Raw genomic sequence first — 12,016 nt, forward strand, 5'->3', positions numbered from 1 at the left:
CTATGGCAGTGGTGGGGGCAGTGTAACATGGGGTGCCCATGGCACTAGATACACCTAATCTGATAACCTGCCAAATCATCAATTACCTTCTCTTGGATTTTATTATTTATTCCTATTTCTGGAAAACACCAATAATAAGTTTTCCTCTCTAGCTTTAAAATCCCCATTTCATAACATTTTTGTTGTATATGACTGGAGCACCATACGTCTCTGTGGTTTTCACACCCCCTGTGAAACTTCTGGCCCTTTTTAAAATAGCTGCCTTATTTCTACATATTGACCTTAATGTCTTTGTACATGTGTCTCAAGGTCAGTAACAAAATCAAGCTCTAGCAACGATTCCTAGACCCTCAGAACCGTCTGGAATCTGTTCTTAACATCTGAATTATTACCTTTTGCCTGAAGCACTTATCTTTGATTAAGTTTATTCGTTTTTGGAGTCTTCCAACAAATTTTTTTCAAACTTCTTATTCTCTTATTTTTTTCCTAACAGATACCTTCCTTTAAATTTTACTTTTAATTTTTTCTGATACCCTGTTCTAAAGTTTCCCCCATTTTTCTCTCATTCTCTGTTATTGTTTACTTATTGGGAAGAATGTGATTAGGATATTAGATGACTGTTTTATTTATTTATTTAATTTTATACATTTTATTATCTCCACTCTGGAAATCAGATTAGCATAGAATTTATATAATTTTTAATATTTTCAGTTAGTAACAGATAAAACGGAGGCCTCACCAATTTATATCCTAGTCATCAGGCAAAGCATCTAACTTTAGAGATCACATAATGTGTTAAAAAAAGAAAGGATGAAATAAGAATAGAAATTGAGTTTCTGTCTGATTATGGTATATTTGATAACTCACTTCTTTCTCCTCAATTTATTCTTTTCCTAGATAGTGCCATTCACCAGGCAGGCACATCACTAGCAGAACTCTGTGATTATATCTTTTATAAAGAAGGAAAACTGATGGTTGTAATTGGAATGTACATTAGTGAATGGATTCTCCTTTTCATGTGTTTTGAATCTTATCAATTTTCCTTAATTAGTTCCTTCTCTCCTGAGGGAGCAGGAAAAAAGAATGAAGTCTCATTTGTGTTTATAAAGGAATGAAAATCATTACCTTAATAGAATGTTTTCCTTTGCATTATTTGGAAAGTATCTGAGTGTACTGAAGGCTTTTTCTTCTCTTTTCTTCAGATGGTCTTTCCTCACTTTTTTCTTATGAAATATAGAAATCCTTCTCTCCAGTCAACATACACACACCCACACATATACCTCCACTGATTTAGTTTACATATAATTTATGTAAAACTGCCAAGAGGTAACACGAGAAATGTTTACTGCCTACTTCCATGTCTAATGTTATTTAGCTCAACAACTATGAATTTTAGCAAGATGCTAAAAGGAGCAGATTAGCTGATTAACGACAAGCTAAGGAAAGGCCTCTGGAGTTACTTTTCCATGAAAATCTCCAGCTCACACAATGAAATAACTTTGTGATTGGAGGTGTCTTTTGGAAGGCCGACCTTCTAACAATGGGTAAGAGTCAGGATGAGCAAGAAAGAAGAAGGGAAAAAATATTCAATGAGTGCCTTTCAGTGGAGACCTGCACTATGCTATACCTTAATCTGAATCATAACCTTGAAAAGCAGACAGCTATCTTGGGAGCCTCCAGAGCCGTGGTTGTACACTTCTCTACCTTGCCTTCTGCCCCAGAAGGGTGACTTCTATGGACTTGGTCAATATGCTCCCTTGCCCTCTAGTTTCTGGTAGAGTTTGGCCAATGGGGAGGGCGAGGTCAAGGTTTTGCTTGGTTCCAGCCCCACAAGGTCACCTTGGGCTGCCTACGTCCCTGAACTGAAGGCCATGACTCCTGTCAAAGCTGATGAACTAGAAATGGCTCTCCTACCAGGTTCTGATAACTGCTTCCTATTCTTATCTTTTTGGACCTGAGGATGTATAATAGCTCTGGTGCTACTAGATCCAGGTTATTGTCCTAGACCTATGATTTCCCTATAATCACACTTTTGCAAGTGATCTAACTGTGAATGATAGAAATTATCTCGTTTCTTAGGGGCCAGTGGTTTCCTGTTGGGATTCTAACTGATACCGGTATATTGTTCTGCTGTATCTATTGATGATGTTATATTGCGTCTACTGAGGAAGCTTAGAGAGGTTATGCAGCTTGGCCAATGTCACCTCACTAATAACTGGTGAGCCTAGACACAAACTGTCTGATCAAAAGCAGCAGCAGGGTTCTTTTTACTATACTTATTGCTGTCTTGCCACTAAGAATGATATCTATAGGTATGTATATGTCTCACACTATGTAATCTATATATTGATATGTAACATAAACACAAAAGATAGATAAATACATAATATATAAATCTGGATCATAAGAAAAATCACACTTTTCAGACCAACCAAAAGAAAACCAGGCAGTTCATAAAATTTTCATTGTGAACCGTCAGTCAATAAGCTAATAGATCAAATACTGCAGATGTAGCATGCTCCAGCTATGCTATATATCGAAGTAATCATGATACAGTCATTTTGACATGGCTTATAAAACAAGTCAGTGCATTTTTCCAGCTTCTTTTTAGAAAGTTACATAAACGTACAAAACAGATATACTCAACTCTTCCTTGAGGTCCTTTCTGTGACAGGACCGTGGATGAGGAAGGCTCAGGCATGGGAGAAAGTTGAGAGTTAAGCAAGGTGGGTAAAAATCAGACAGATCTACTGCACTCATTTACTTAGGGAAGAAAAATACCACTCTTGTATTTTGATGCAGCTCTTATGCTATAGCTGTGTCAAAAAACCCACATTAACATGCCCTGCATTGCCAGCCTCTATCATATGGAATGCAGATCAACTTTTTATAGGAAGAAGACCTTCTCATTATTGTTTTCCTCATTCCCAGGTCTAATATTTTTTTAAATCTATAAATAATATATGTGTATATTTATGTGTGTGTATATATCTATCTAGATACATATAAGATCTGTACGTATGTATATATACACTTCTATACACATGTATACATACATACACACAGATAGTGGTTAAAGAGACCACGTTTTTCTTCAATTCTTCTAAGTTAATAGCATTTAAACACCCCCGTTTTTCACGGCTTAGTAAAATAAAACAAAAACATTGAGTAGATGAGAAAATACCTGTCTGCTATATTTTGGCAGCTAAAGTGACCAAAGAATAAGGTAGTCACTACTACCTCACTTATGGAGAAGACAATAACATAGGATTTTAAGTTTTTACACTTACACAAAAAAGAACCGTGTGCAGACATGATCAGTATTTGGGACAACCCATATCTCTCCATGTTTGTGCAGGTCAGGTGAGGTGATCACTGTAAATGGAAGAGAAAATTAAAGAACTATTTATTCTAAGTTACTGTATCCCTTCTCTTAGAAATCTAAAAGCAAAAGTGCATGCACAAATTAACATATGGAAAATGTTTCTTTCACCTTATTAAGCTATCAAGAAATGTAAATAAAAACAGTGAAATGCCAAGTAACAATTTTATGTCTGGAACACGATTAGCATAACAATAGGAAGGAAATCACTTTTGTGTTATGGTGGCAAATAGGTCCTGACTTGGGAACTATGTAGAAAGCAACTTAGCGTCCTCTATAACCATCAAACGTTGAAAAACTTGAAAGACAGTAAACAGTGGCTACCGAAACTCCCAACACAAGAAGAAAAAACAAATGAACTTTTAGCCAAAGTCAGATTTTAAAGCAAGAACAAAGGAAAGTATATGATCTTGCAAATCGCCTATCAATTTTCTGTCCTAAGTTCAGAATCGAAGAATAATTTCAGTGTAGGAATGAGAAAGGCCTACTGGGTTATCTACTCAGCACTTGGTTCATCTTTCAGATTTTTTATGGTATTATACATTCAGAAACCAACATAAAGAGGAAGGGGTATATTAACAAAAGAGAAAAGCAATACTTGATCAGAAAGAGATAATCACCATTCTGAAATATCTGCCAAGAATAAAATATAGCACTAGTTGAATTCTTGCCAATTCTGCTTTTTGGTTTTAACCTTTATGATCTCTGTTGTAAGTATTTTCCATTTGTGCCCTTAGAGATGGTCATAAGGAATAAAGCTTTCACTAGTCCATTGTGAGCATTTTGTAAACACACTTAAACTTTTAAATACAGATAAGAGAGAGAATTAACGCTATGAGAATTGTAAAGCTTTCAACTTACCTTCACATAAGGCTATGCATTTTAAGTTACGGCTTTGCAGGAACTGGGATTGCTGTCCTTTTTTCTGTGACTAAAGTCCAAAAGAATTTAAAAATTAGAGTAAAAATGGGACAGTCACTCAAGTGAAAAAAAAGAATCATCATTAAAAAGTAATAGTCACTAAGATAGCTCCAGAGGTTTAAAAAGGTCTATCTCGACCAACAGCAAAATCCTGAATTCTCTCTAATGTCAATCTATAATTTGTTATATCACTTAATTTCTGTACATAATCATAATTAAATTATTCTCAAAAATAAGCAAATTAAAAAATACTAAATTAAAGTTCAATAGCCTCACAACATAGAATTAGAACTCAAATTTATTTTTACCAGAAGCCTAGCATCTCTATTTGGAGGGAAACAAAATTAAAGTTGCATAATCTTTTCATACATTAAAATGAATTATTCTAGATCATCTAACTACCCAAAACAAACCATATTTATAGCATCATTAAGCCACAGAGGTTTCAGAAACATTTCATGTAGAAAATCTGGGGTTTGTTTTTGTTTTCAGCACTAGACTAGCTATACTCTTTTTAAAATAATCTAAGTCACATTATTCATCAGATGGATTTTAATTGGTCCAGAATGCTTGTTTTCTCTGAAACAACCAGGGATCTGTGTTTTGCCCTTCTCTATGCCTTGAGTGCTCTTTCTCCCAGAGAGCCATATGGCTCGGTGCACCCCACCACCTATAGGTCTTTACTCAAATAGAACCTTCTCAGAGCATCCTTCCTGATCACCCCATTTAAAATTCATTCAAGTTCCATCTTGCATCCCACAGCATTCAACATCCCTTTCCCCTGATTTTTTCTCTGTAAGATTTACCACCATCTAGCATTCTTTCTATCTAAATATATATTTAGTTTATTTATATCCACTCAGTAGAATGCAGGCACCAAGAGGATTTGTCTATCGCTGATGATCACTGTAGCCCCATATCTTGGAGATGTCCAGCACTCTTGTAGAAGATCAATACATACTTATTGAACATTTATTGAATAAAGGCATTTTAGGGTGAGTTTCATTCCTGTAGGAGCAACGACCACTTAAAATAATTCTGCAGATTTAAAAAGCCTGAGTATTTATCGAAGTCCTGCCAGCTAAGGGAGCTAGAGTTCACTCATCAGAGGCAGTCAGTCACCCGATTAGCTACAACACCTGTGATGCGTTGCTGTTTTTTACTGCTTGAAGCTGGCTCATCCTTGGCTGACCACCTTCTGCTTCTTGTTCATCCCTAAAAAACATCAGCAAAATAATAATTTAGGGACAAAGCGTATCATGCAGCTCAAAATACAATCCATCTACACTGCAAAGTTCCACTTTAGGCAAAGGTTTGACAGCATCAGGCCACAGACCATCACAAAGGGCTCCTGAAGGAGCAGCTGCTGTGCCCTGAGCAAGCAGGGTGGAAAGTTGGTGGGTTCTGGAAATCCTGGTCAAGTTACAAAGTAGAAAATATACTTTGTTTTTCTTTGCATTGAAAAGAAGGCTAGGACCTTCCCTTGCATAAAATTGATATAATCAGAAAATTCTTAAAACTTGATTTTAAAAGGCGTTTAGGACCTAAATTTTATTGTTACCATCTGGTGACTAGAAGAAGATAAGGGGTGGAAAATATAAACAATTTCAGAAAAATATATTTATACTGCAACTTAACTTCATGCTCAATTCCTGTAGAATTTACTATTCCTCCTAATAAAGAAAAACCATTTAAGTCCTTGTGTCTATGATACTCACAAGTCTTACCTTAACCTGTTAATGCCATGGCTTTTTACTGTGAAGTATTTCAGACAAAACAGAATTAAAATTCCTGTCTGTTTTAGAATAGGTAGATTTGTAGCTATAGTGTATTTAAAAATGCTCATCTACTATCCTGAAGTTGAGAAGCCTATTTGTTTGCTGCTGTTTCAATAAACGGCTTAATGAAAATGGGGCAAAGCCTATGGACCAAACTGCAAATGGTGTGGATGCAGGCACTTTCCAAGGCAGACATTCCCGCAAAGGGGCAGAAGTGGGTGTGGTCAAGCTGAGGAACAGGCGAAGCTATTAGTGCAGAAAGATGGTTCTGCTCTCTAACTCGTAGACCTGAAGTCCTCCAAACCAAGTATGAAGCTACTTCAACGTACTGTAGAGGTTCTTCCTTTTTATTTTTCAGATCAAGGACACTGAAAGAATTGGATGAAAGCTATCTACCCTCTCTCCAGACAAACATTCACACAGACAAATTTCACATTCATCTGAATCCCTCAAAAACCTTTCCATGAACCCATCTAAGGAGTCAGTACACCCGTATAAGAAGAAAATCACAGGACTCGATGATGTGTTGTGTTGTCCTTATCTATGCTGAGATTGTATTTATTTATTAAAAATGGTTTGATATTACTTTTTTACTGTGTTCTGTTTTAAAAAGATTTAGAGTCTGATTTAAGCTGATTCTGATCATCTTTCCCACTGAACTACATGATTTTATTTCCTATACTATCTTACTCTTCTGATGTTTATTTTCCTAGTTTTATTTTGGCATATTGTATTTTCAAAGATCACTGCAACAATATCTCTCAACAGTATGTTTTTCTACAGTGCGACTGTGCCACTCTTTCATCAGGAGATGGAGTCTAATTCCCCAGCCCCTGGATATGGAGGGGCTTGTGACTGCTTTGACCAATACTGTACATGGGAAGTGGCGCCATGTGAGTTTTGAGGCTGGGTCAGAAGAGGCATACAGAGCCCGCCTGGTCCTCTTAGGACATGTGCTCTGGGAAAGGTCGAGGTGGAACACTGAGAAACCACTTGCTGTGGCTGAAAGAGTGTGAACTTGGGCAAGAGAATCAGACAGGTAAGCCTGCTCAATGTTCTCCTGGTTATTAGATCTCTCTAAGTCTCCTTTTCTATAATATATGGATCCTAAGACTTACCATCCAGGCACCATGTGAACAACATCTCCTGAAGTTGTTTAGTGGAATCATGTAACCCCACACAACACAAGCACATAAGCAAAACCAACTATATATGCAGGTATACAAATATAAAAGCCTTTAAGTCTAAAGGGGAACTCACCAAACCCTGAGGTTGTTAGGAGGAAAATGTTTCATTTGTTATTTTATACAATTCTGTGTAGTTTCAATTTCTTTACAATGGGCATAATTATTTTATATTTAAACAGAATAAGTTTCTGTTCTGAGAAAAAAAATCACACAGATCATTGTGAAATATTCCAAAATTTTTTAAAGTACAAAGAAAAAATCACCCTGAATTTTACTACCTCAGGATTACGAATGCTAACAATTTGGTAATCGTTCTTTCCATATTTCGAATTTATGAGGCTCCTCCTCGGCACATGGTTTCAGTTTATTCCAATATATTTTTCTCAAACAATCTCACTAAAATATTAACAAGAAGTTGTCAATAAGTAGGATGGTTCTGAGGGTGTTTTTCTAATCCTAAGTTTTCCATACTGCTTAAAACTTCTTTAATATAATATGTAAACATTTTTCAGTGCTCTACGTAATATTTTGTACATGCTATATTTTCAATGTTTACTGTAGACGGAACAAATGTCGAAACTACTGAAACAAAATTAAAATTAATTTTGAAACTGACAAAACATATGTTCCATCTCATATGCTAGGGGAAGTATTATAAATTCATCTTGACACGTGAGCTTTGTTTTTACTTCTGACATTTACCAAATGAATTTAATACAAATACATCAAATAAGCTTCATTCACTCGATAAAAAATTGTGCCTAGAATATACAACAACAAAAACTTAATATATTTGAGGTTGAAATGAAATACAAGCTTACCTGAGTAACCAAATGATATGCTTGACATTGGACTAAGATAGATTCCACTTCCATACATTGCACCATGGAGCTAGAATGAGAGGAGGTGGGAAAGGAAACGGTCAGTTTATGGTTTCAAATGTTAATATTTCACAAAAGAAGACCATTGGTCTTATGCTGGAACATTAGTTCTTAATAGAATGATAAAGCTCTGATTTCAAGGTCTAATTTGAAAAGAGTACTAATATTCTCGTTCTTAAAATTCAGAGTGCATTGATATATGGAAAATGACAGCCAGAAAAAATCCTTAGTAAAGATTTTCCACCCAGCTGATGACAAAGAGTCACTTAGTATCGAGTACTGGAGTAGGCTTTTTTTTTTTAATTAATTTATTTAGTTTTGGCTGCATTGGGTCTTCGTTGCTGTGTGCGGCTTTCTCTAGTTGTGGCGAGCAGGGGCTACTCCTCGTTGCGGTGCGCGGGCTTCTCATTGCGGTGGCTTCTCTTGTTGTGGAGCACGGGCTCTAGGCATGCGGGCTCAGTAGTTGTGGCGCATGGGCTCTAGAGTGCGGGCTCAGTAGTTGTGGCTCACAGGCTTGGTTGCTCTGCAGCATGTGGGATCTTTCCTGGACCAGTGATGGAACCTGTCTCCTGCATTGGCAGGCGTTTTCTTAACCACTGCGCCACCAGGGAAGCCCTGGAGTAGGCTTTTATGTTAATGACTCTAAAATACTGAAAATAAACGTGGCTGAAACACATGTGACAGAAGGTTGATCAGGACTCATCTGCTAGTATATCAACAAAATATCTTAGATTTTCATTATACGGCACTGTCATCCCATTCCTTACTTCCTCTAAATTTTTCAAGTTACGGAGAGTTTCATTAACTGAAACTCTTCGACTGGTCTACTACTCAGAACAATTAAAATTCTCTCTTATTATCTCCATGCTCTAGGGCCCTCATACCGTATTTAGTATGCACCAAATATTAATTCAATAAATATGTATTTATGGACATTTTATATTTATGGACATTTATATTTATATTAAATGTGTATCTATGAACATTTATATTTAGTTGTGTCATCCCAATTGTCATCAGAATATGAGATCTCGCACAGGTGACCGGGTTGAGGATTTCATCTCCTGACCTCCTTACATCATCAGATGAAAATCAGCTGAATGAGAGTGAGGTGGGATGCTGGAGATGAAGGGCGTAAATAAAGATGAAGACCACACCCACAGTATCCTGCCCATGTGCTGCCCTACGGGCTGAAAAGCAGGTAGCCGATGGCTCTTTGGTGTCCAATCTCCATTTTGCTTATTCTTAGCCTTACCTTTTCTTCTGTTAAAGTATTCACACTGAGGTTGTGCTCAAAAAACTTGAGTTGGAGTAGCAGAGAGAATTTGTGTTAAGGTTTTACCTCTTTTGTGCTAATTTTTTTCTATTAAGTTTAAAGTGGTTTCACTATTTTCTCATAGGGGAACTCAGTTTTCTTTTTCTTTTCATCCCTATGTTGTGTATAGATCAATTCTGCTTGACTTATTTTGTGAAAATTACGTATGCCTATTAGAAAAATCCACGTAATTTTTTAAAGCATACACGCATCCCCTTTTGCAAGTGAAAACACCACCAGGACGGACTGCTTACTGAACTCCAATACTGAAGAATAATGAGTCTTGTTAAAGCATGCAGAAAATTTACCTGCAGTCGTGTATTAGAAGCAACAACCAGACCATTTCTCAGGATGGAGTGCCAGTTTTCAATGTGCGAGCCACTAAAACACAGGGGAGGGGAGGGAAAAAGCAAAAATCAATGACCTTTTTATGGGGGTCTCAATATAACAAGTCATGGTGCCTTCTCAGAGTTCTGGGTTTCCTAGTCAAGTACCGTGTAGTGAACTGTCCAGTGCTAACAGCCAACTACTAAAAGAGGATGCCTTCCTCCCCACACATTTCTGGAAGACTAAGTGGGTGACACACACCCCTAAACATAAAGCCGTACTCACTGAAATGCAAAGGTGCTTCCGAAGAGTTTTTTAGCAGCTCTAAAATTGGATTCTTTGGCTGGTGGACTGCTGAGAAGAAGGAACTGATGGGGAGTGTGCATGAACTTCAGTTGCTGCCATTTAAAATAAGGATGCAGGAAAACATGTCAAATTTAACATACAATCAGGCTGATGACAATTTCAAACTTTACTGGTTTAAGAATTATCTAGTTTCAAACCATAATAGTTTATATTAACAGGGCATTCATTTGACAAAAACCCTGCATAAATGATAAATCGCATGGAATTGCTGATTTGAAGGATAATTCTTTAGGCTAATGGAAAAGGAATAGGAGACAGACAATCCAAAGTCATTTATATTTAGCTTTGGAATATGCCATGTAATCACATTCAAGCAGATCTGCCTTCCTAATTACATTTCTTTTTGAGACTTTTATTATTGAATTCCCTAAGTATCCACCAGCTATTCAACTGGGGAAATATCTGAATTTGCTAAGCAGAAAAGTTAGTTCAAGATTTTAAAACTGCAAAAATTATCATCATCATGCTTTATTTACATATATTTATAAAATTAGAAATTGCCTACATTCAAATTATAGTTTCCCACTTTGCTTATGGAAAAAATTGAAACAAAGTCTTTTGAATCAGTCGCTTAACAAAATTTTCTAACCGCTGCCCTTTCACCTAAGAATATATGTACTTATACAGGAATCCAATATATAGGAATCTCATAGTTTAGAGATTCATAGATGGGTGAGCTGAGATTTTCGATACTGCTCCTAGGTGACGATCAGAACTGAAATCAGAGTCCATTAGCTTTTTCTTTATTTTGTAAGCATATTAGGCCGATAAGTAAGCTATCTGGAGGCAATATCTTCTCCAATATAGAAAAGTAAAGCTGTGCCAACATTAAACTGACAATGATAAAAAAAGCACATTACCTTTTTCTGGTCAATCTCTAGATAATGTCCTCTCTATCACATGTGGAATAACTAAATGGTTTCACATTGACTCGTTTACTTAAAAGTTCAGGGCAGCAGCCTGAAATTGAATTTGATATCTTGGAGAAACTTAGAGCTGGGGCGCATGTGGTCATTTCTAACTGAAGGATTAGGCTTGGCCCGAGTTAACTTCAATTTCCTGGAGAGGCTGCCTAAAAATCACAGGGGTCAGTTCTCCCAACTAGTAAGTGTCCCTCACATTTCTGTATGTATACGTGAAAAAACAACTTACCCTGTTAACTGGCAGTTTCACAATATGTGACCTATTACTTGAAATAACCCTGAAATTAATTAAAATAAGCCATCAGTCACAAATATATGCCACATATATTTAAAGTGTTTTTCCCTCAGCTGGCAAGTGATTAAAACTTATTTTTGCTGTGACATAAACTAAATTGAGTAACAATTTTACTTAATTACATCATTTTGCTTTGCTTCCTGAAACAATTTAAAGAGCTGATATAATAAACAAGATACTTTAATCTGAAAACACAGACGTAGCTCTTTAAAACTTAAGAGATATAATTTTTAATAACCACAACCTTAGATGTCAGCAAAGTGAACATTTATGAATATGCTTTCAAATAATGGTAATCTAAATACAAAATTTAGAAGCTGATTCAGACATCTGCTTCTCCCTACACTGTCTAACTAAGAATGAGTTTTTATGAAGATAGTTTTCCTTTCTTTAAATATTTGAGGATATTTGTGCTGATACATACAATGGTTTATATACAAACTGTTGTTCACCATATGTAGACAATGAAGGTGAAAAAAAATCAAAACCTCAGGTATCTGAAAGGACTAATTGTTTTATGCTTTGCAGTATAGAGAATAATAGCTAAAAAAAGTGTAAAACATGTTGGTAAATTTTCTCCTCCTTGAAGGAAGAGTGACTAACAAGCTGAAGGAAATGATCACAAATAATTAAAAGTGAAC

The 12,016-nt window shown here is 36.2% G+C and overlaps 1 protein-coding gene across 1 annotated transcript in view; it reads right to left on the reverse strand.

Moving 5' to 3' along the window:
• The window catches only part of PARP8 (poly(ADP-ribose) polymerase family member 8), a 188,981-nt gene that overhangs the window by 19,119 nt on the left and 157,846 nt on the right, over positions 1 to 12,016 (reverse strand). The window contains 8 exon segments of the mRNA XM_032625106.1: positions 3,291 to 3,375; positions 4,244 to 4,313; positions 5,438 to 5,494; positions 5,496 to 5,518; positions 8,090 to 8,159; positions 9,773 to 9,845; positions 10,077 to 10,189; positions 11,310 to 11,358. Coding sequence (XP_032480997.1) covers positions 3,291 to 3,375; positions 4,244 to 4,313; positions 5,438 to 5,494; positions 5,496 to 5,518; positions 8,090 to 8,159; positions 9,773 to 9,845; positions 10,077 to 10,189; positions 11,310 to 11,358 — 540 coding nt within the window.

This window comes from Phocoena sinus, chromosome 3 (assembly GCF_008692025.1).
Source record: "Phocoena sinus isolate mPhoSin1 chromosome 3, mPhoSin1.pri, whole genome shotgun sequence".
Classification (NCBI taxonomy): domain Eukaryota; kingdom Metazoa; phylum Chordata; class Mammalia; order Artiodactyla; family Phocoenidae; genus Phocoena; species Phocoena sinus.